The sequence below is a fragment of the Amblyraja radiata genome, chromosome 12 (genome assembly GCF_010909765.2).
Source record: "Amblyraja radiata isolate CabotCenter1 chromosome 12, sAmbRad1.1.pri, whole genome shotgun sequence".
Taxonomy (NCBI): Eukaryota; Metazoa; Chordata; class Chondrichthyes; order Rajiformes; family Rajidae; genus Amblyraja; species Amblyraja radiata.
In genome coordinates, this window is record NC_045967.1 from 49,454,512 (window position 1) to 49,479,667 (window position 25,156).

General features: G+C 45.4%; 1 protein-coding gene across 2 annotated transcripts in view; it reads left to right on the forward strand.

The window, feature by feature from the left end:
- Nucleotides 1–25,156, forward strand: part of tenm1 (teneurin transmembrane protein 1) — an 824,829-nt gene that overhangs the window by 207,414 nt on the left and 592,259 nt on the right. For both annotated transcript variants that reach the window (XM_033030732.1, XM_033030733.1), the window contains exon 2: nucleotides 17,233–17,515. In XM_033030732.1, coding sequence (XP_032886623.1) covers nucleotides 17,296–17,515 — 220 coding nt within the window. In that variant the 5' untranslated portion in view covers nucleotides 17,233–17,295. The remainder of the gene's footprint in view (nucleotides 1–17,232; nucleotides 17,516–25,156) is intronic.

A 25,156-nucleotide genomic window follows, 5' to 3' on the forward strand; every position in this document is an offset into this window, starting at 1 on the left:
TAACATGAATATCCACCACAGTGACTCCTACACATTCTTCACTGTGATGGAAGGCGAAATAAAGTTCAAGTCTCTTCCCTTAGTTCTTCCTCGGTCGTGGGCCTCGAGCCCTCGTTTACGGGACGATCTTGACTCCCGTAGCCAGCGGTGTTCGAGCCCTCCGCGTCGAGGCGATCCGCTCCCCCGCGCTGGACGATCCAACCTTGCATCGGGGCTGGTGAACCTTCCGCGACGTCGGAGCTCCCGACTAGCCTCTCCCGAGACTGCGAGCTCTTGATGGTAAAGTCCGCGGTGGTCGCAGTGGGAGAGATCCTAGGCAAGGGATCAGCTCCGATGTTAAGTCCGCGCCCCGCGAGAGGGCTCAAAGAGGCTGCCAGCTCCATCGATGGAAGGCCGCAGAGGGCACCGGAGAATGTGATCCGAAAATTATTCACATCTCCGGCAAGGTAAGAACCTGAAAGAAAGTTTCCCCCGATCCCATCCCCCCTCCCCAACATAAAACAAACCAAAGAACATTAAAACAAACTTTTAACAACACTAAAAATAACAAAAATAATGAAAAAACAGACAGACTGCCGGAGGAGCAGCCATCGTCCCGGCTCCCCTGGTGGTATGTAATGCTACCCTTCCTTTTACCTTTCTGGCAGTCCACGTTCTCAGGGTTACACCGGAAGAACAATATGATCCAGGGACAGACAACCAGCAACCATCTGCCCCAATGTATTTTGATTTTGAAAAAGATCTGCCCCAATGTATTTTGATCTTCATAGAACGTAGAACAGCACAGCTCAGAAAGAGGATCTTGGGCCCACCATGTGTGCACTGAACATGATGCCTGGATTAGGTGGTTTCAGCTGCAGGAAGAGGTTGGTTAGATTTGGATCGTTTTCTCTGCAACGTCGGAGGTTGAGGGATGACTTGATAGAAGTATATAAAATGAGGAGAGGCAGGAAAGGTAAACAGAAACTTTCTCAGAATGGAAATGTCCAATAATAGAGGGCATGGCCATAAAGTGCGGGGGGGAATGATTAATGGAGAGGTGTGGGACAAGTTTTTACCACAGAGTGAGGTGGGGGACTGAAGCCCATTACCAAGGTTGGTGACAGAGGCAGATACATTAGTGGTGTTGAGGAGACTTTTAGATAGGCACATAGAGTCAAGAGTGTTTTGTTGTCATATGTCCCGGACGGGACAATGAAATTCTTACTTGCTGCAGCACAACAGAATGTGTGAATATGTAAACATAGTACATAACGGGGAAAAAAAAGAAAAAGTTCAATAAATAACAAATATAGTGCAAATAACAAATAATAATAGTATTTTGCAGTTCAGAGCTCATAGCTTATTTGGTGTTGTGTTTAATAGCCTGATGGCTGTGGGGAAGCAGCTGTTCCTGAACCTGGACGTTACAGTTTTCAGGCTCCTGTACCTTCTTCCCGATAGCAATGGTGAGATGAGTGTGTGGCCAGGATGGTGTGGGTCCTTGATAATTTTGGCTGCCTTTTTGAGGCAGTGACTACGATAGATCCATTCGACGGTGGTGAGGTCGAAGCCGGTGATGGACTGGGCAGTGGTCACAACTTTTGTAGTCTTTTTTGCTCCTGGACGTTCAAGTTGCCGAACCAGGCCACGATGCAACCAGTCAGAATGCTCTCTACCGGGTACCTGTAGAAGTTTAGGAGAATGCTCTTTGACATGCTGAATCTCCGTTATCTTCTCAGGAATTAGAGTCGCTGATGTGCCTTCTTTATAATTGCTTCGGTGTGCTGGGTCCAGGAAAGATCTTGTGATATATGCACGCACAGAAATTTGAAGTTATTGACCCTCTCCACCATGATATAGGATTGTGGGTCCTCATCCTTCCCCTACAAAAGTCTACAATCAGTTCCTTGGTCTTATTGATGTTGAGAGCCAGGTTGTTGTGCTGGCACCATTTGGTCAATCGGTTGATCTCACTTCTATACTCTGACATCCCCATTTGTGATTCGTCCAACCACAGAGGTGCAGGGAATAGAGAGGATATGGATCATGTACAGGCAGATGACATCAGTTTAGTCTCTGGAGAAAAAGAATGGATGACGTTTCGGGTCGAAACCTTTCTTCAGTCTGTGATTCAGGGGAGAGGGAAACTAGAGTTTCTGAACCTTTTCATACCTCTAGTTTCCTTCCCCCTGAACCTCAGTCCGAAGAAGGGTTTTCGATCCTCAACGTCACCAGTTCCTTTTCTCCAGCGATGCTGCCTGAACCGCTGAGTTTCTCCAGCAATTTGTGTCCATCATCAGTGTAATCTAGCATCTGTGGTTCCTTCCTGCACCTGAGATCAGATTAACTTTGTATCGTGTTCAAGAAGGAACTGCAGATGCTGGAAAATCGAAGGTACACAAAATGCTGGAGAAACTCAGCGGGTGCAGCAGCACCCGCTGAGTTTCTCCAGCATTTTGTGTAACTTTGTATCAAGTTGGGCACACGGGGCCTGGTCCTGTGCTGTACTATTCTATGACATCTATGAAATCTATGATGCCAAGATCAACCCTTATCTTCCTGCGTATAATCCATACCCTTCCATGCCCTGCATATCCTGGCCACTCCCTCATCTCCCCTCTCCCATCAGGCAAAAGGCACAGAAGTGTGAAAACGCACACCTCCAGTTTCATGGACAGTTTCTCCCCAGCTGTTATCAGGCAACTGCACCGTCCTACTGCAACGAGAGAGCAGTCCTGAACTACTGTCCACCTCATCGGGGACCCTCGGACTATCCTCAATCGGACTTTGCTGGCTTTACCTTGCACTAAACGTTATTCCCTTATCATGCATCTATACATTGTAAACTGCTCAATTGGAATCATGCACTGTCTTTCTGCTGACTGGAAAGCACTGGATAACAAAAGTTTTTCACTGTACCTCGGTACACGTGACAATAAACTAAACTAAACTAAACTAAACTATCCAAAAGTCTCTTAAATGCCACTGTCGTATCTGCCTCAACCACCACCCTTGGCAGCAATGTGGACAATGGACAATTCACGGAGCAAGCGGCTAAATAGATAGAAATCTGGATGCCAAATGGCGACGGGAATTAATGGGAGTTGCACGCATTGGCAAATATCAGAAAATAACCTTTCACAAGGACCTGTGCTGCAATTCTTTTGTTCAATATTTACAAAAAAAACGATTTGGATTCCAGGATTAGAAATGATCATATTGAATGGCGGTGCAGGCTCGAAGGGCCGAATGGCCTACTCCTGCACCTATTTTCTATGTTTCTATGAAACATTAAATCATAATTGGGAATTGACATTAAACTGAGTGGCGTAGTCCGTGAGGTGCATGCAATTTGAGAAGATATAAATAAACCTGCAGAATAAGTGTGCAGAAGACAAATGGACTAACGTTGATAAATTGGAGATAATATATTTTGATGGGAAGGATAAGGAAGCTACAGTAAGTACTTTCTGGGAAATAATGAGGAATGGAGGATATTTGGAATAAGTGCAGGAATAGGTAAGATGCAGGTTAATAACATCATTAAAATAAAACCCTCGGGCTTATTTCCAATGGAATAAAATTAAAATGCAGAAAAGTTATATTCAACTTAGATAAAAACTTAGTTGGATGCATGCCCTGAATACTGGGTCTATGTCTCTAGCTTTGACTTCGTTTTGAAGGGATCCAGGATAGAACAGTGGCACAGTTGAGTTGCTGCCTTACCACGCCAGAGACGCGGGTTCGATCCTGACCCCGGGTGCTGTCTATACGGGGTTTGCACGTTCTCCCTGTGACCACGTGGGTTTTCTCCAGGAGCTCCGGTTTCCCCCAACGTTCAGGTTGCCAATTAGCTGGTGGCCAGCTTCCTTGTGGATAATTCTGTTCAGGGGTTTGCTCCAAGTAAAAAACAGGCTTCATGGGTAGAAGCAAACCTGGACCTTCCATGTAGAAACAAGGAACTGCAGTTACTGGTTTACACAAAAGGACACAAAGTGCTGGAGTAACACAACGGGTCAGGCAGCATCTCTGGAGTACATGGATAGGTGTCCCGACCCGAAACGCAACCTATCCATGTTCTCCAGACATGTGTCGGAAGTAACTGCAGATAGACACAAAATGCTGGAGTAACTTAACGGGTCAGGCAGCATCGCTGAAGAAAAGGAATAGGTGACGTTTCAGGTCAAGACCATTCCTCTGACCCTTCTCCAACGATGCTGCCTGACCTGCTGTGTTACTCCAGCACTTTGCATTCTTTTGGATAAATCCCTGGCGAGTGGAAAGCCTAAGGTGATCATCCCGCTTGAGGGTGAAACCAGCCTTTGAAATAAGCATAGCTATGATCAAACCTAATTGCTGGGAAATGTGTTTTGCCCAGAGAATGGATCTAATGTGGAGCCTAATGTCATAAGGAATGGTTGAGACTAGCATGATAAATGCTTGTTGGGAGGTACCTGGCTAAATTCAGGAGGGAGGGAGCTTTGTTCATGGACCTTACTGGCCTTCATTCTATTTTTAATCGGACTCACACTGGACTTTATCTTATGGCCCTGTCCCACTGTACGAGCTAATTCAAGAGTTCTCCCGAGTTTCCCCTGATTCGAACTCGGGGATTTACGGTAATAGCCGCTTGCAGGTACTCGGGGCCCTCGTGGATATTTTTCATCATGTTGAAAAATCTTCACGAGTCTTCACGAGCTTACCGCGTTTCCCGAGTACCTGCCGTTAGCGTTACGAGCCGCTAAGAGACGTCCCGAGCTCCGACGTACCCACTACGTACATTCTACGTGCTTACCACGAGTTTGATTTTTTTTAAACTCGGGAGAGCTCTTGAATTACCTCGTACAGTGGGACAGGCCCTTTACACTAAACGTTACTCCCTTCATTCTGTATCCATACAACGTGGACAGCTTGATTGTAATCATGTATAGTCTTCGCGCTGACTGGATAGCATGTAACAAGAAGCTTTACACAGTATCTCTCAGTACACGTGACAATAATAGACTAAACTAAACAATAGACAATAGACAATAGGTGCAGGAGTAGGCCATTCGGCCCTTCAAGCCAGCACCGCCATTCAATGTGATCATGGCTGATCATCCCCAATCAGTACCCCGTTCCTGCCTGCTCCCCATATCCCCTGACTCTGCTATCTTTAAAAGCTCTCTCTTGAAAGTATCCAGAGAACTGGCCTCTGAGGCAGAGAATTCCACACTCATAACTCTCTGTGTGAAAAAGTGTTTCCTCGTCTCCGTTCTAAATGGCTTACCCCTTATTCTTAAACTGTGGCTCCTGGTTCTGGACTCCCCCAACATCGGGAGCATGTTTCCTGCCTCTAGCATGTCCAAATAATCTTATATGTTTCAATAAGATTCCCTCTCATCCTTCTAAATTCCACAGTATACAAGCCCAGCCGCTCCATTCTCTCAGCATATGACAGTCCCGCCATCCCGGGAATTAACCTTGTGAACCTACACTGCACTCCCTCAATAGCAAGAATGTCCTTCCTCAAATTTGGAGACCAAAACTGCACACAATAATCCAGGTGTGGTCTCACTAGGGCCCTGTACAAACTAAGATGGCTAAGAGGAGACTTGTGTGGAATTTCAACATGAATGTAGACTTTTTCAGATCCATTGACCAGTTTCTGTGATGTGTGGACTTTGTAAGTGGATGTTCACTGCTATCACTCATCTCTTCCTTGCCCACGTCATAGTTAATCTGCAGGAGTACTCCTCCTTGGTGTCAGCTTGGTTGATGAGTTGCATTGGGATGGCTAACTGGTGCTGACAGCTGAGCAATTAATGTCCGTGAGACCAGATGCCCAATTATTCAGTGGGCCTTGGAACATTATCATTATTATTGGTTGAGCAGGATATGCTTAATACAATTTCGCACCAACTGTAGTATGATAAATACATCTCCCTCCTCCTGTCCTGCTGCTAACGTGACTTTGCTTTATCTGCAAGGAGAACAGTCGCATTTTAATGAAATAATTCCTGTACTCGTTTCCTTGTAGTAGAATCACATTAAGCCACGATAAGCAGATTACTTGAATATATAGTACCCACGTGCAGCAAGGCAAATTCCTTGTATGTTTACATGCTTGGTTAATAACATTTATTCAATTCAATTCAATTCAATTTGACCAGGTTTTTAATTTAGTTTTAGTTTAGTTCAGAGTTATATTACACAATGGGCAAGAGATCTATGCAACAAAGGGTTTTCCTGGCTTAGCTACCTGATCTCTTTTAGGTTTGTATGATCATTGTAGACAAAGATATCTTGATTTACTGTATCTAGTTTAGTTTAGAGATACAACGCGTAAACAGGCCCTTCGGCCCATCAAGTCAACGCCGACCAGCGATCACCCCGTACACTAGCACTATTCTGCACACTAGGGACAATTTACAATGTTACTGAAGCCAATTAACGTACAAACCTGCACGGTTTTGGAATGTGGGAGGAAACCGGAGCACCCGGGCGAAACCCGCGCAGTCACAGGGAGAATGTACAAATTCCATACAGACAGCACTCGTAGTCAGGATTGAACCCAGGTCTCTGGCGCCATAAGGCAGCAACTCTACCGCTGTGCCACTGTGCTGTCAATGCTAACTAATTATATTGGAACTGTCAGCAACAATGTTAAGAATAGTAATAAGTCTTTTACCTTCTTCTCATGAAGCATTCTATATTTTTACTAATTCTTAACAATTGTCACCACGTTTTTTTGTGTTTTGTGAAGTTCATGGGATCAACTTGGCTGTAATATATGAAGCAACTTCATAAAATACACATGGCACCTGGAGCCTTAAGGGGCTGTCCCACTTGGACGACCTAATCCACGAGTTTAGAAGACCCTAGACGAGTTGAAATAAATGTGAAGGTCGTGTTGACTCGCCAAAGTAAAATACCTCCTATGACCTCCTACGACTATGTCTACGACCTCCTACGACGTCCCTCGACCTCAGTCTTCCACACCTAAGACCAACTATGACTAGCTATGAGTGGAAAATGATCACATGATAAAATTATGTCATGTTTGCATTTTTTTTCTCGGGCCAGTTACTGACCTACGACTACCATCACGACCTACTACGACCTACCTACGACCTACCTACGACTACCATCACGGCCTACTACGACCTACCTACGACCTACCTACGACTACCATCACAACCTACCTACGACCTACCTATGAGTAAAAAGTATCAATTTTTTCCATGCCGACCTTTTTTTACTCGTGGACATTTTTTATCAGGCTGGAAAAAACGCCACAACCTACTTGAGGCCACAAGTACGTGGAGACCACTCACGAGCATGAGGAAGAGTTACGAAGACCTACGGCCTTGTGGAGACCATGCTGCGAGTATGAGTCAAGGGCAAACTCAGCAGAGGTCGCCAATTAGGTTGTGAAAATGGGACAGGGGTTTTACTTTGTCAAAACCTGTTTTCCAATGTCTCAATGTGAGTCTGAGTTTCAAATGAGTTTAGTTTATTGTCACGTGTACCGAGGTGCAGCGAAAAACCTTTGTTGTGTGCTCACAAGTCAGTGGAAAGACAATACATGATTACAGTCGAGCCATCCATCGCGTTACAGTTCCATGATAAAGGGAATAATATCAATAACGTTTAGTGCAAGTCTAATAAAATCCAATCAAAGACCGACCGTGGTCTCCAATGAGGTGCATAGTAGCTCAGGACAGTTCTCTAGTTGTTGGTAGGATGCTTCAGTATGAAGAAGAGTCCTGACCCGTAACATCACCTATCTGAATCCTCCAGGGATGCTGCCTAGCCAGCTGTGTTACTCCAGCACTTTGTGTTCGTCCAATGTGTCGGGCAGCTTATATACATTGCTCATTATGTTTATTCATGACCAACCTAACTTTTGTTGGTTTGTGTTCTTTGCCAAGTTTTGTTCCATACTTGCTTTAGTGAACTGTATACAATTCACATTGGTTAAACGTATCTGGTTCAACATTGCTATCATGAGCTGGTACATAAATATGACACAGTCAGTTACTTAAATAATGGAATCCAACCTAATTCCAACGTCCCTTCTTCCGTCTGCAGAAGGGTCTCGACCAGAATCATCATCTATCTATGGTCTCCAGTGATGCTGTCTGGCCCGTTGAGTTACTCCAGCACTTTGTGTCGATCTCTGGTGTAAACCAGCACCTGCAGTTGCTTTTTTCCTACCTATGTTGCCTGACCTGCTGAGTTACTCCAGCACTTTGTGTCCTTTTGTGTATGAGTTTAGTTTAGAGATACACTGCGGAAACAGGCCCTTCGGCCCATCGATTCCATGCCGACCAGCGATCCCCGCATGCTAACACTATTCTGCACATGCTAGGGACAATTTACCAAATTTTACCAAGCCAATTAGCCCACAAACATGTACGTCTTTCGAATGTGGGAGGAACCCGGAACTCCTGGAGAAAACACACACAGTCCACGGGGAGAACGTACAAACTCCGTACAGACAGCACTCGTAGTCAGGATCGAACCTGGGTCTCTGGTGCTGTAAATCAGCAGCACTACCACTTCGCCACCGTGCCGACCTTAGACCTATTAACCAGCACCTGCAGTTCTTTGTTGTTTACATTGGTCAGAGGGGATGGAGTGGATGTGGAAGTAATTTTAAGTCAATGGTTTCTCACTTCGGTTTCTTTTAAATGCCATCTCAGGCAGCGGTGTAGTACAGTGTTCCTTGGCCTAAATAACCCAGAGAATAGGAATTTCACGATTTATGTCCCCACCCCCTCCTCCCCCACCCCGCCCCCCAAGCTATTGTTTGGACATTTAATCTTTGCAATATTGTGCAAAGTTCTGAGCAGAAGATTGTTCCTGTCAGCAATATGATGGAAAGGTCACAAAAACAAAATCCTTTGTGGACAAGAAAGTATTTGGTAACTCATTCAAAGGTCACTGAATTCTGTATCCAAAGAACCGTATCCATTGTGCTGAGGGCAGCATCCTGAGATGGATTGGCAAGCTTTTCACATAGATCTTTAACTATGGAATACACTGCGTAAAAATGTGAACTGCTACAGATTTCTGCCACCGGTTTCCATTGATATTTTAATAGAAATCTCCAAATACGTAACAGAGTTATACACTGGAAGAATAAGGGTGGCACGGTGGCGCAGCGGTTAGAGTTGCTGCCACACAGCGCCAGCGAACCAGGTTCGATCCTGACTGTGGGCGTTGTCTGTATGGAGTTTGTACCTTCTCGTCGGGACCTGGGTGGGTTTTCTCCAGGTGCTCTGGTTTCCCCCCAAGCTCCAAAGACGTACAGCTTTGAGAGCTAATTGGCTTTGATAAAAATTGTAAATTGTCCCGAGTCTGTGTGGGATGGTGTTAGTGTGCGGGGATCGCTGGTCAGCACAGAAGGGCCTGTTTCCACGCTGTATCCATGCATAGGTAGGTGTGTGTGTGTGTGTGTGTGTGTGTGTGTGTGTGTGGTGTGTGTGTGTGTGGTGTGTGTGTGTGTGTGTGTGTGTGTGTGTGTGTGTGTGTGTGTGTGTGTGTGTGTGTGTGTGTGTGTGTGTGTGTGTGTGTGTGTGTGTGTGTGTGTGGAACGAGCTGCTGGAGTGGGTGGTTGGGGCAGGTACAATCACAAAGTTTGGACAGGTACATGGATAGGATAGCTTTATAAGATTGTGGGCCAAACACAAGCAGGTGAGACTAGCATCAATGGGGCATGTTCGTGGGCTTGGTAAGTGGGGCCAAAGGGCATGTTTCCATCCTATATATCTCTGGGTCAGGTGCAGTTAATCCTACTTCTGATGAAAAATCAACCTTACGAATTGTTAGCACAATGTTACTCTCTTTGTCAATACTGCCTGGCCTGCTGAATACATTTCCATTATTTTCATCTTCTTTGTCATTTTCGGATTATTCGTTGTACTTTGTCTTTGTTTTTGTTCCTCCTCACATATCTTTTCCAAAATCCCACTGGGGATATTCATGAATGGACTTGGCTTGTACAAGTGGTCTTTTGAAGGACTGTATACATTATTAACTATCTTGTGGTAACCAGTAAGGACATACAGTATATTTGCATTCTGAGGACATTTTCAAAGCTTACAACATTTTGACAGGACTTGCTAGGCTGGATGCAGGGAGTATGCTTCCCTTGTCTGAGAAGCCTTGCATTAGAGGGTCACCATCACAGATAAGGGTCAGAACATTTAGGATTGCAATGAGGAGAAACGTCTTCATGTTGAGGATGGTGAATCCTCCATCCCGAAGGATTGGGATGCTTAGTCATTGAGTTTATTCAAAACAGCGACTGGCGTATTTATGTTTAAGAAAGAACTGCAGATGCTGGAGAAATCGAAGGTAGACAAAAATAGCGGGTGAGGCAGCATCTATGGAGAGAAGGAATAGGCGACATTTCGGGTCGAGACCCTTCTTCGATCCTAAATGCCACCTATTCCTTCTCTCCATAGATGTTGCCTCACCCGCTGAGTTTCTCCAGCATTTTTGTTTACCCTTGGCAGATTTCTGGAGCTCAAAAGATAATTCAGGCAAATGATACCAAGATCGACAATTAGGCGTGATCGTAATGAGCGATGGAGCAGACTTGGAGTAGACCCAGTGGTCTACTTCCCACTCCTATTCCTAATGTCCATGTGCTTTCAAAGTGTACTCAAAGCTAACTATACTGCTTCAAAAGAGTTAGGCTGAACTCTTTGATGTACTTACATTGCGCCATCAGCCTGGAATATATTTAGACTTTATTTTAGGCTTCAGACATCAGAGATACAGCGCGGAAACAGGCCCTTCAACCCACCGAAGTCGCAAGAGTTGCCACATTTCTGCTGCCATTTTGTGTGTTTCAAGTCTTCAGTTACCAGTGTAGAGTCTTAACTTGGCCATAAAGGCCCGTTATCCTTGCAGCAACACTGGGTTGGTGCTGCAAGGTCGGCCTGTCCAGGTGATGTTGCCGGTGTCCTCCCCACTGCAGGCCACATCCTATCCCTATGCCCTGCCATCTGGAGCGGAGCCTCATCTAATTGAGGCCCAGGCCGTAGAGAGGGCCTCCAGTGGTCCACTCTACCAACACCACGATAATGTAATTTAATATAATTAATGATCAAATAACAAGAAGGGTTGAACTAATTTACTCCTCTTGGAATAATTTAGAAACAAAGAACTGGAGATGCTGGTTTATACCAAAGTATTATCACAAAGTGCGTGAGTAACTCAACGGGGTCAGGCACCATCTCTGGAGAAAAAGGACGGGTGATGTGTCGGGTCGGGACCCTTCTTCAGACCCAACAGACTGAAGAAAGGTCCCGACTGAAAATGTCACCCATCCTTTTTCTCCAGTAGTTCCCAAGGAACTTGACCTTCTGAAATAATGGTAACATGTATTAATCCTTGCACTATTTTACACTGATCCATATAAGTAATATTCCAAATCATTCCTCATGATAATTGTCCTCCATGCTAATTGTTTGAGCGTACTCTCTGTACTAATAAATGGATGGGCCAGTCACAGAGTCATAGAGTCATACAGGGTGGAAACAGGCCCATCAGCCCAACTTGCCCACATCGGCCAACATGTCCTAGCCACACTAGTCCCACCTGCCCACGTTTGTCCCATATCTCTCCAAACCAGTTCTATCCATGTACCCGTCTAACTGTTTCTTAAACGCTGGGAGAGTCCCAGCCTCAACTACCTCCTCTGGCAGTCGTTAAAGCAAGCGTTGGCTGCAAGATAAAGAAACCCTTAGCAGTAATGGCCAACCATGTCTCCATGCAGTGCAGAAGAAAATTAAAAAATGATTTTGGATTGTATTTTGTGCCAAATAGAGACTCCCATCTTTATTGTAAAGATCAGACAGTGTTCGTGATTGAATCGTGGCAAATAGTTTAAATTGAGAAAAAAAAGGGCAGATCGAATAATGAGGAACAAATTTTCAAAGATTAAAGTCGTGATAAGTGGGGTATTTTAAGAAAGGTCAAATATTTGTTCTGTGATCAGTGTGAATCGAAGTGATTGCTGGATTCTTATCCAGTGGCTGAAGGCTGGGGTCCTGCATGGCTGACGCAGACGGATTCTGTTGAAAGAAAATGGAGCTGTATGCGAACTTAAGGCACTTGAGTTGAATGTATTGTAAAAACGAGAACATAGAGCATCGAACACAATACAACACAGGGACAGGCCATTCTGCCCACACTGACCATGCCAAACGTGAGACCAAGTTAAACTAATGCCGTACCATGCCACGTTAAACTAATCACTGCCCGTACGTGTTCCATATTCCTCCATTCTCTGCATATTCATTTGCCTATCTTGAAGCATCTTTAATATCAGTCTTGTATCTGCCTCCCCTGACAGTGTGTTCCAGTCACCCACCATTCCGAATGTAAAAACAATTCCCCACACATCTCCTTTAAACTTTGTCCCTCTCATAAGTTCATAAAGAAATTCCTCATCATCTCCTTTCTAAAGCTACATCCGTTTTTTCTGAGGCTATGGCCTCTGGTCCTAGACTCTCCCACTAGTGGAAACATTCACTCTATCTAGGCCTTTCATTATTCCCACTAGTCTTCGATATTGCAAACCAGTTAAAAAGATTATAAAAAGATTTGTCGACTCTGTCTATTGCCTTTCGTGGTTTTATATACTTTTATCCAATCTCCCCTGGTCAGCATGGACTCGGTGGACCGAAGGGCCTGTTTCCACACTGTATCTCTAAAGTAAAGTAAAGAAACTCCTCCTTACATCCTTTCTAAAGGAAAGTCCTTGTATTCTGAGGCTGTGACCTCTGGTCCTAGACTCTCCCACTCGTGGAAACATCCTCTCCACATCCACTCTATCCAGGCTTTTCATTATTTACAGACAATCTTGGACATAAGGCACCAAAGCTAAGACATCCTCAGCTACAACAAGTGAGCAGAGATCTGGCAGCTTGTACAGACCATAATGCAGATGGAAATTTACATGTAAACTAGTGCAGATGGTGTAGTTATTAAATTAATATTGGAAGCACTGCAGATACACTGTGAGCCAGCAAGCATATGTAGAACGAGAAATAAAGTTGACTTCTCAGATCAATAAGAATCAAATTTATCTTCACATAGAAATTTGCCAACTCATCAAAAGTAATCATCAAATAGGAGTTCAATAAACCAAATTAGTTTTTAAAGTTATATATTGATACTGGTAATATAACAGTTCCGTATATAGATTTTTAAAAGGTGTTTAATTGAAGACTTGCTGAGCATATTAAGGCACAGAGATTTAGAAATCAATGCTACAAGTTATTGGGACATAAATGATTGCCTGATTCTCCGACTGAGCAAAAAGGAAGCACATGCTGATTAAATATAGGCAAGCTAGATAAGCTACGATCATAAGATCATAAGTGATAGGAGTAGAATTAGGTCGTTTGGCCCATCAAGTCTATTCCGCCATTCAATCATGGTTGATCTATCTCTCCCTCCCAAAGGGCCTGTCCAGCTTGGACGGCCTAATCCACGAGTTTAGAAGACCCTGGACGAGTTGAAAAATATGTCAAGGTCGTGTTGACTCGCCGAAGTAAAAGACCTCCTACGACCTCCTACAACTATGTCTACGACCTCATACGACTATGTCTACGACCTATGACCTCCTCGACCTCAGTCTTCCACACCTAAGACCAACTACGACTAGCTACAAGTGGAAAATGATCACATGATATAACGATGTCATGTTTGCATTTTTTTCTCAGACCAGTTACCGACCTACGACTACCTACAAATACCCACGGCTATCTACGACTACCTACGACTACCATCACGACCTACTACGACCTACCTACGACCTACCTTTGAGTAAAAAGCATCCATTTTTTCCATGCCAACCTTTTTTCCCTCGTGGACATTTTTTATCAGGCTGGAAAAAAGCGCCGCAACCTACTTGAGGCCACGAGTACGTGGAGACCACTCACGAGCATGAGGAAGAGTTACGAAGACCTCCTACGACTTTGTGGCGACCATGCTGCTAGTATGAGTCAAGGGCAAACTCAGCAGTGGTCGCCAATTAGGTTGTGAAAGTGGGACGGGGGGCTCAACCCCACTCTCCAGCCTTCTCCCCATAACCCCTGATACCCGTACTAATCAATAATCTGTCTATCTCTGCCTTGAATCTATCGACTATCTGCCTCCACAGCTTTCTGTGGCAAAGAATTCCACAGATTCACCACCCTCTGACTGAAGGAAAGGTTGAGCAGGCTAGGACTTTATTCCTTGGAGAGCAGAACGATGAGGGGTGATGTTATTGAGGCGTATAAGATCATGGAGGAAGAGATGGGGTAAATGCACAGAGTCTTTTACACAGAGTAGGGGAGTCAAGAAGCAGAGGACATAGGTTTAAGGGAATAAATGTCAAGTTGCATGTATGATGCAAATAGGACATAGCTTTAAGGTGGTGGGGGGGAAGATTTAATAGGTACCTCTGGGGCAACTTTTTTTACACAAAGAGTGGTGGGTACATGGACTAAGCTGCCAGAGCGTGCTAGCCAGTCAGCAGAGTGACAGTACATGATTACCATCAAGCCATTTACAGTGTTGAGATACATAATAAGGGAATAACATTTAGTCTTTTTTAAATGTGGTTTTCAACTAAATTATTAATATGCTGATGGTAATAAAGCAGAAATGTATTCCAAAGATCTCTTCAGATCTTGCAAATTAGCCAGTGGTTACAAATCATGAAATCTGTGTAGTGTGTTCATTCTAATTGCCAGCTATGGTCTCTCAAGCACTTGTAAAAGTAGTATTTAGACTACAGTTTGTAGTTTAGTATAGTTTATTGTCATCTGCTCCCTGGTACAGTGAGAAGCTTTTGTTGACTGCTATCCAGTCAGCGGAAAGACAATACATGATTACAATCGAGCCATTTGCAGTGTATAGATACATGATAAGGGAATACTGTTTAGTGCAAGGTAAAGCCAGCAAAGTCTGATCAAGGATAGTCTGAGGGTCACCATAGAGGTAGATAGTAGTTCAGCACCGCTCTCTGACAGTAAATGGCTCTTTCGCGCTAAATTAAACTCAGCCCACTCTTGTCATCCCCTTCAAACTATCTTCACTCTCTATTCAAAGATGTATCTGACAACAGGGTGGCATAATGGCGCAACGGTAGACTTGATGCCTTACAGTGCTAGAGACCCAGGTTCGATCAGAGACGAGGAAACACTTTTTCCTCACAGAGAGTTGTTAGTCTATGGAATTCTCTGCCTCAGAGGACGGTAGAGTCAGATTATCTGGATACTTTCAAGAGAGAGCTAGATAGGGCTCTTAAAAATAGCTGAGTCAGGGGATATGGGGAGAAGGCAGGAACGGGGTACTGATTGGGGATCATCAGCCATGATCACATTGAATGGCGGTGCTGGATTGAAGGGCCGAATGGCCTACTCCTGCACCTATTGTCTATTGATCCTGACTCCGTGTGTTGTCTGTACGGAGTCTGCATGCTCTCCATGAGACCTCGTGGATTTTCTCCGTGTGCTCCGCCTTCCTACCACACTCCAAAGACGTACATGTTTGTAGGTTAATTTGGCTGCTCTAAAAATTGTACATTGTCCCTAGTGTGGAAGATAGTGTTAGGCTACAGGTTGATCGCTGGCTGGTGGTCACTCAGTGGGCCGAAAGGTCAGTTTCCACCCTGTATCTCTAAATTCTAGAGTAGAGCTGCTGAGTCACAATGTTAGAGACCTGACCTCGGGTGCTGTCTGTGTGGAGTTTGCACGTTCTCCCTGTGACCCTGTGAGTTTCCTCCGGGTGCTTCAGCATCCCCCCGCATCCCAAAGACGTATGGGTTTGTAGGTTAACTAGCCTCTAGAAATCCTAGATATAAGTGGAGAAAACCTGAGCCTCGGTTCATTACAATTGAGGGTGAAGAGAAGATATAGATGGAGTACAGAGAAGGTTCACCAGACTGATTCCTGGGATGTCAGGACTTTCATATGAAGAAAGACTGGATAGACTCGGCTTGTACTCGCTACTAGAATTTAGAAGATTGAGGGGGGATCTTATAGAAACTTACAAAATTCTTAAGGGGTTGGACAGGTTAGATGCAGGAAGATTGTTCCCGATGTTGGGAAAGCCCAGAACAAGGGGTCACAGTTTAAGGATAAGGGGGAAATCTTTTAGGACCGAGATGAGAAAAACATTTTTCAAACAGAGAGTGGTAAATCTCTGGGATTCTCTGCCACAGAAGGTAGTTGAGGCCAGTTCATTGGCTATATTTAAGAGGGAGTTAGATGTGGCCCTTGTGGCTAAAGGGATCAGGGGGTATGGAGGGAAGGCAGGTACAGGATACTGAGTTGGATGATCAGCCACGATCATATTGAATGGCAGTGCAGGCTCGAAAGGCCGAATGGCCTACTCCTGCACCTATTTTCTATGTTTCTATGTTTCTATATGAAAAGGGAGTCGAGAATTATGAGTCATGACACACCACATGAGAACAGATCATTCTTCTTTGCCACAGGAGATAGTTTCAAGGTGAAGGGGAAAAGATTTATTAGGAATCTGAGGGGTGACTTTTTCACACAAAGGGAGGTGGGTGTATGGAACAAACTGCCAGAGGAGGTAGTTGAGCCAGGGACTAGCCCAACGTTTAAGAAACAGTTAGACAGGTACATGGATAGGGACATGTTTGGAGGGATATGGGCCAAACGCAGGCTGGTGGGGCTGGTGTAGCTGGGACATGTTGGCCGGTGTGGGCAAGTTAGGCCGAAGGGCCTGTTTCTACACTGTATCACTCTATGACTGTGACACCAGGAAATAATATCTCTCACCGGTGGGCTCATAATAAGAAGCTGTAAAGTTCAGATCATCAGCAGCAGAACAGAGGGAGATGCTAAGAGATGTTTTTTCACAGGCTGTTGTTAAGTCGTGAATTTCCCACTTGGATCAGAAATAGCTTTTAAGGAGGAAAGGGAGAAATATTTGAAAAATAACCACTTTAAGTGAATTTTGCCAGGAGGCTGAAAAAGGAACAAAGTGACCAGGTCTTTCACAGAACCCGTTTAAGCATTTAGGGCGGAAGGTTGTTTCTTGTGCTGTATATTTCTGTGATTTATTACAGTTTTAACAGTAACTATGTAGATAGGATAAACTAACCGTCGTGAGATAATGTCGTGAGATGCTTCTCTTTTTGTGTTGCCGATCCACCTGTATTTATTTTATTAAATACAGGTGCGGGGAAAATGATATATTCACGTACTTTTGCCTTCGTCTGCACAGGTCTTTGTCGATTAAGGATTTTGGCCTCCCTGGTTTAATGTCCATGTGCCATCGACACGCAGAATGGATCAGATGGATTGTAAACCTTACCAGCCGCTGCCCAAAGTTCGGTGCGAGATGGAACTAGCGTACACAAGTTCGTCAGACGAGAGCGACGATGGCCAGAGCCCCCACAAATCTCTGGACTCCAGGGAAACGCTCCACGAATACAGTAATGAGTTGCGGATGAATTACAACTGTCATAAGAAAGATATTATGCAAACAGTTGAAGAATCGAGGCAAGGTATGGCCATGTTTTTATGTGTGTGTGTGTGCATTAAATATTAAATGCATATCTGGAAATGTAAAGCACCCGACTTAAAACAAGCTGTCAGAATGAAAATTAGCAAACTGAACATGTTACATTGAATGGGACAGGTTGAAAATTAATCTAATTTCTCTCGCCAGCCTCTCTGGCAGACAACCTGATAATCCGCAGTTTAAAGGAATTCTACTCTCAAATTTGCTTCTTTTAATATGTCCTTTGCATTTCAATTAGATTGGGCAGAAATACAGCTCCAATTTATAAATTAGCCTAGTTCTTTTTAAAATGTGGTTTATCAACAAAACTATTAATATGCTGACAGTAATAAAGCAGAAATGTATTCTACAGAAATACATCTCAGATCTTGCAAATTGGCCAGTGGTAACAAATCATGAAATCTGTCCCAGTGTGTTCTTTCTAATTGCCAGCCATGGTCTCTCAAGCATTTGTAAGTGTAGAAGTTGTCCTAGTATTTTAGACGACAGTTTGTAGTTTAGTTTCGTTTATTGTCACGTGTACCGAGGTACAGGGAAAAGCTTTTGTTGCGTGCATGCTATCCAGTCAGCGGAAAGACGATACATGTTAAAATCGAGCTATATACAGTGTATTGATACATGATATGGGAATAGAGTTTAGTGCAAGGTAAAGCCAGCAAAGTCCAATCAAGGATAGTCCGAGGGTCACCAATTAGGTAGATGGTAGTTCAGGACTGCTCTCTGGTTGTTGTAGGATGTTTCAGTTGCCTGATAACAGCTGGGAGGAAACTGTCCCTGAGTCTGGAGGTGTCCGTTTTCACACTTCTACACCTTATGCCGGATGGGAAGAGAGGAGGCGAGAGAATATGTTCAAAATGGATTGCAAACTGATTTGAATTTGCATAATGTATGTTTTAAAGGAAGAGCAGTATCAATATGTGTCATGTCAATTAATAATTTTGAATATCTGGACTATTGCTTACAAGAAATTTGCTATTACATTGATAATACAGGCTGAATTACTGTGGTAATAATAACAGCTATACTCACTCCCCATCCCCCGACTCGTAACAAGGGCAGAGTCCCCCTTGTCCTCACCTTCCACCCTACCAGCCGTCACATAAAATCCTTCTTAAACAGCAATACTATCGGTGATTGCCATCATTACTCAACGAAGCTGACAGCAACTTCAGGATATTTGTGCGCGTGCAACTTAATACTGTTGATGATCCAATGTGTCTTTGGTGGTGGCACCATTTTCAGCTATTTCAGGCGTAATCAAATGCATTTGCACGTGAACTGCTGTGAATTTCAGGTGTTTGGGAAGCAGTTATGCCTTTAGGTAATTTGGAAGCCTTTGGCAGAATTAATGAGATCCCAAGTGAGATGTTTGTGGCATCGAAGACAAAATGATAACTTAACAAATTATCCGCATCCGAAAATAACTAATATTATGCATATTATGATAATTTCCTCATAGGCCAGAGAACAGTACAGCACAAGAACAGACCATTCGGTCCATAATGTGTGGCTCGATTTTAACATGTATCGTCTTTCCGCTATCTGCGCATATTCCATATTCATCTATTCCCTGCATATCCATAAGCCTATTCAAAGGACTCTTAAATGTCAATTAAATGTATCTGCCTCAACCATCACCCCCAGTAACGCATTCCAGGCACTCGCCACCCAAAACATTTGTCCCTATTTTTGCCTTTAAACTTTAAACTTTCTCTTCTCACCTTAAAGCTACGCCCTCTAGTGTTTGATTTTTCCGTCCTGGGCAAAAGGTTCTGAATCACTACCCTATCTATGCCTCTCATAATGTTTCACACAGGTCTCTGCCAGGTCTCCCCACAATCTCCGGCATTCCAGAGTGAACAATCCAAGTCTGCCCAAACTCATCTTGTATTCAATCCAGACTCCGCGTGCTGCCTGTGCAACGTTTGTACATTCTCCCTGTGATCCAGTGGGTTTTACTCCGGGTGCACTGGTTTCTTCTCACATTCCAAAGACTTGCAGTTATGTAGGTTAATTGGCTCCGGAAGTGGTGGCGCTGGGAACGGCTGTGGCTCGCCTGCAGTCCGTTTGTCTTTACTTTTTTGTGTTGTTTTTTTCGTTTTGTGTAGTTACGTTTTTGGTTTTTAAGCTGTGTTTATGTGGGGGGGGGGGCGGTGGGGGGTTGAAACGGTGCTTGCTGTCTCTCCCTTCGGGGGAATACGACTTTTTGTCGTATCCCCCTTCTCTGCCTCCGTCTGCGCTGTGGCCTAATGGCGGAGCTGGCGACGTCGAGGCTCCGGAGGCAGAGCCTGTCAGGACTCGCCCTGGGCTCGCTCCCGTGAGGGCGGCCTGACGAGGGGCTGAGACTCTCTCGTGAGGGGCTGTGACGCTCCCGTCGGAGTGGCCCAGCTCGAGGTGGAACGGCACTCCCGTCGGAGTGGCCCAGCCCGAGGTGGAACGGCACTCCCGTCGGAGTGGCCCAGCCCGAGGGTGGAACGGCACTCCCATCGGAGTGGCCCAGCCCGAGGGTGGAACGACACTCCCGTTGGAGTGGCCCAGCCCGAGGGTGGAACGGCACTCCCGTCGGAGTGGCCCAGCTCGAGGGAGGAGCGGCACTCACGTGAGGGCGATCCGGCTCGGGGCTGGAACGGTGCTCCGGTGGCTGGGACGGCGTTCTGGCGGCGGTGACCTGAGTCCTGGATTCAGCCGCTGGCCAGCGGCTGCGTCCGCTGGACTGGAGGGCGGCAGCTTCGACCACCCCGGGCAGCGGTGTTTGAACCGGCCCGTTCGCGGGGTTCGGTGAGCCGCGGGACTGTTTGTGCCATCGCCCAGATGAGACAGTAACCCTAAGATTTTTGCCTCCACCACAGTGAGGAGTTGCTTGGAGGATACACTGTGGTGGATGTTAATTTGTGTTTATTGTTGTTTTTTATTGTATGTATGACTGCAGGCATGAAATTTCGTTCAGACCGTAAGGTCTGAATGACAATAAAGGTATTCAATTCAATTCAATTCAATTCCTGTAAATTGCCCCCAGTGGGTAAGATGCTAAACTGCGATAACATGGAACTAGTGTACTGATGATTGTTGGTTAGCAGGGACTCATTTGGCCAAAGATCAATCTGAAGGGGGTCTCGACTCGAAACATCACCTATCTTTTCATCTATCTTTTTTTCTCCGGAAATGCTGCTTGTTCCGCTGAGTTATTCCAGCATTTTGTGTCTATCTTAACTATATAGTGTTTAGTTTAGTTTAGAGATACAGCATGGAAACAGGTCCTTCAGCCTATCAATTCTGCACCAATCAGCGATACCTGCACATTAACACTATCCTACAGTACTTAGGGACAATTTACAGCTGGGGAGGGGGTGCGGGGAGCACCTGTCCCCCCATTTTCCCAGAGGTGGGGGACAATACACCCCCATGTTTCACGAAACATGTCGCAGCAAAACCGAAGCCTACGAAGTCGGGTCGCAGCCGCAACGCCACCACCGCCCCCGAAGTCCTCCAGCTCCGTGATGGTAAGTCCACAGGCTCTGCGACCGGAGCCCTCAAGGTCCGTTCCAGTTGGAGACCGCCAGCTCCTAGAATCTAGCAGCCCAGGACTAGCTGCAGTTCCCAGGTCGCCTGCATGCCCCGGGACTGGCTGTAGCGCCCAGGACCTGGGCCGGGACGGATTTGGCCCGTGGGCCGCAGGTTGCCGACCCCTGTCCTAGATGTCAGGCCTCATTGTGGCCCCCCCCCCCCCATGTTTTAAAAGCGACTTCCACCCCTGATTTACACATACACCAAGTCAATTAACCTACAAACCTGCACATCTTTGGAGTGTGGGAGGAAACCGAAGATCTCGGAGAAAACCAACACAGGTCACGGGGAGAACGTACAAACTCCGTACTGACAGCGTCCGTAGTCAGGATCGAACCCTGGTCTCTGGCGCTGCAAGTGCTGTGAGACAGCAACTCTACCACTGCGCCACCGTGTACTAAAGTATCTTGAGTACATTTTGGATATCTAGTCTAAATACTTCTGGATTCCTGTATGATTGTTCCGATGAATGCATGTTTAATTTTTTGATCCAGAAATGATTGTTCACACGTCATAGAAATTGTGAAACAAATGAATATTCTCAAATGTCCCGATTGGTAAGAGATCCTGTGAAAACCCAGCATACATTTTAGAAAGTGTAATCGCTAAATAGGCCCATTGTCAGTCAACAATTACATAAATAGGTTGTACACAGGCTGAAATAGACACAAAAAGCTGGAGCAGCTCGGCGGGACAGGCAGCATCTCTGGAGAGAAGGAATGGGTGACGTTTCGGGTCGAGACCCTTCTTCAGACTCATGCACAAGTACACAAGTTATAGGAGTAGAATTAGGCCATTCGGCCCATTGAGTCCACTCTGCCATTCAATCATGGCTGATCTCTGCCTCCTAATCCCATTTTCCTGCATTCTCCCCATAACCCTTGACTCCCCTTTCTAATCAAGAAGTTGTCTATCGCTGCCTTAAGCATCTCCAGAGACGCTGCCTTTCCTGCTGAATTACTCCAGCATTTTGTGTTTATCTTCGGTTTAAACCAGCATCTGCAGTTCCTTCCGCCACATGCGCACAGCCTCGATGTTTATGATTTTTGATATTGTGTTAAAACGTTTGTTTTCTCCCCCGCCAAGTGTGTTATACCGGCCAAGATGGTGTTCTCAGGCAATAATACAGATGTATTCAGTGCATTGATTTACACTCTTCCTTAATCAATGGCACTTAGGTCAAGCGTTGAGAACAATGAAACTGTTACTCTGCCCAGTTAGAGTCCCAGAGCTGTACGGCATGGAAACAGGCCAGTTGGCCCAACCTGTCCATTATGACTAATTTGCTCAACGGTGATAGCATGCCCCTTATCCTTCCAAACATTTCCTATCCATGTAGCTGTCTGTGTTATTTTAATGTTATACCACACTGCATTACCTAATCCACAGAGCATTGGATTTGAAAGACAATATTTTCCGATCACGTATAGATGGGTAGCACAGTAGTGCAGCGGGTAGAGCTGCTGCCTCACAGCGCCAGAGATAGCCAGGTTCAATCCTGACCTCGGGCTCTGTCTGTGGGGAGTTTGCACGTTCTCCCTGTGACTGTGTGGGTTTTCTCCAGGTGCTCCGGTTTCCTCCAACACTCCTAAAGACGTATAGGTTTGTAGGTTATTTGGCGTTGGTAAAATTGTAAATTGTCCCTCGTGTGTGGGATAGGGTTAAAGTGTAGGGTGATCACTGGTCGGCGCGGACATGGTGGGCCATAGGGGCTTGTTTCCACGCTGTATCTCTAAAGTCTAAAGTAGGGCTGCTGCCTCACAATGTCAGAGATCCAGGTTCAATCCTGACCTCAGGTGCTGTCTGTGTGGAGTTTGCATGTTCTCCCTGTGACCATGTGGGCTTCCGTGTGCTCCGGTTTCCTCCCACATACCAAAGACGTGTGAATTTGTAGGTTAATTGGTCTCTGAAAACATTTGCCCCAAAATGTAGGGAGTGGGAAAGTGAGATAACATATAGAACCTGGGTGAAGGATATTCGATGGTCAGCGTGGATTCCGTGGGCCAAAGGGCCTGTTTCCATGTTGTATCTCTAAAACTCTAAAACGCATGAGCGTGTTGTGGAATCTGGGTGGATTGTGAGAAGGTTTGTTTAGTTTAGTTTGTTTAGAGACACAGACAAAACAGGCCCTTTGTTCAAGTTCAAGTGTGTATATATTTATATAATGGTATATGGACACACTGATCTGTTTTGTAGTAAATGCCTACTATGTTCTGTGTGCTGAAGCAAAGCAAGACTTTGGCCCACTGAGTCTGCAACGACCAGCGATCCCCGCGCAATAACACTATTCTACACACACGTGACACATTTTACATATACCAAGCCAATTAACCTACAAACCGGTACGTCTTTGGCGTGTGGGAGGAACCCGAAGATTTCGGAGAAAACCCGCACACAGGTCACGGGGAGAACGTACAAACTTCGTACTGACAAGCACCCGTAGTCAGGATCGAACCGGGGTCTCCGGGGCTATAAGGCAGCAACCTTACCACTGCGCCACCGTGCCGCCCTGTTTCAGTGGTCTCATTGTTACCAACCGATTGATCTCAAATGGCCATGGATAGTTTGGAGATGTTGAAGCTTTTGAAAACACTGAACTATTGTCTTTTCTCCCGCGGTGAGTGTGTACCTTCACTGGCGTTGAGAGCAGCATGGAGCTACAAACCTAATTCATGGAAGCCTTTATATTCAGGCTCAGCAGCTTGTTATTCAAGGCATGCTGTAAGCTTGTCAGAGTTGACAGAAGCTATGACAATTTAGACAGCAATTGGGCTGCAAAGACTAGGTACGTTGATAAGAGGTGAAGCTTGATAGCAGAATTTAGATATTGGATGGGTTGTCAGCGTCATGGTGACATGACAGCTATTTTCTCACGGCTGATTGCCATGTTAAGTGCTGGTCGTGCTTGAAAACAGTTCACCGTGATCGGCACTTCAGGTGGTGAGGAGGAAGCAAATGCATCATTCTCTGCAGTTGGCTTGCATGGCCAAACTCAAGACCCCATCCAAGTCATACTAGCTCCAAAATCGTCTTGTTGAGTCTAAAGGTTGAGTAGGCTGGGACTCTATTCCTTGGAGCGCAGGAGGATGAGGGGTAATCTTATTGAGGTGTATATAATCATGAGAGGAATACATTGGGTAGATGCACAGAGTGTCTTGCCCAGAGTAGGTGAATTGAGGACCAGAGGTCACAGGTTTAAGGTGGAGGGGAAAAAATGTAATAGGAACCTGAGCGGTAACTTTTTCACACAAAGGGTGGAGGAGGTATGGAACAAGCTGCCGGAGGAGGTAGTGGAAACTGCGGCTCGCCCAATGTTTATGAAACAGTTAGACAGCTACATGAATAGGCCACGTTTGGAGGGATATGGACCAAACGCGGGCAGGTGAGACCAGTGTAGATGGGACATGTTGGCCGGAGTGGGCAAGTTGGGCTGAAGGACCTGTTTCCACGCTGTTTCCCACTGAGACCCACTGAGTTACTCCAGCATTTTGTGTCTATCTTCAGTTTAAACCAGCATCTGCAGTTCCTTCTCACATGTTTAAGGCTTCATGTTAGGAAGGAACTGCGGATGCTTGTTTACATTGAAGATAGACACAAAATGTTGGAGTAACTCAGTGGGAGATGCAGCATCTCTGGAGAGAAGGAATGAGTGACGTTACAGGTCGAGACCCTTCTTCAGACTGAGAGTCAGGAGATCATTCTACTTTTCCTTCATTATCGTCAATCTGTCATTTTCACACCTTGCCCTTCCATACCTCTAGTCTCCCTCTCCCCTGACTCTCAGTCTGAAGAAGGGTCTCGACCCGGAACGTCAGCCATTCCTTCTCACCAGAGATGCTGCCTGTCCCGCTGAGTTACCCCAGCATTTTGTGTCTGCCTTCAACATTAAAGGCCTACTGGATTTCCCGGTTGCTAACCATTTTAATTTCCCTTCCCATTCCCATACTGAACCTTCTGCCCTGGGCCTCCTCTATTGTCAGAGTGAGGTCACAGTCAAATTGGAGGAACAGCACCTCATATTCTGCCTGGGCAGCTTATAACCCAGCGGTATGAATATTAA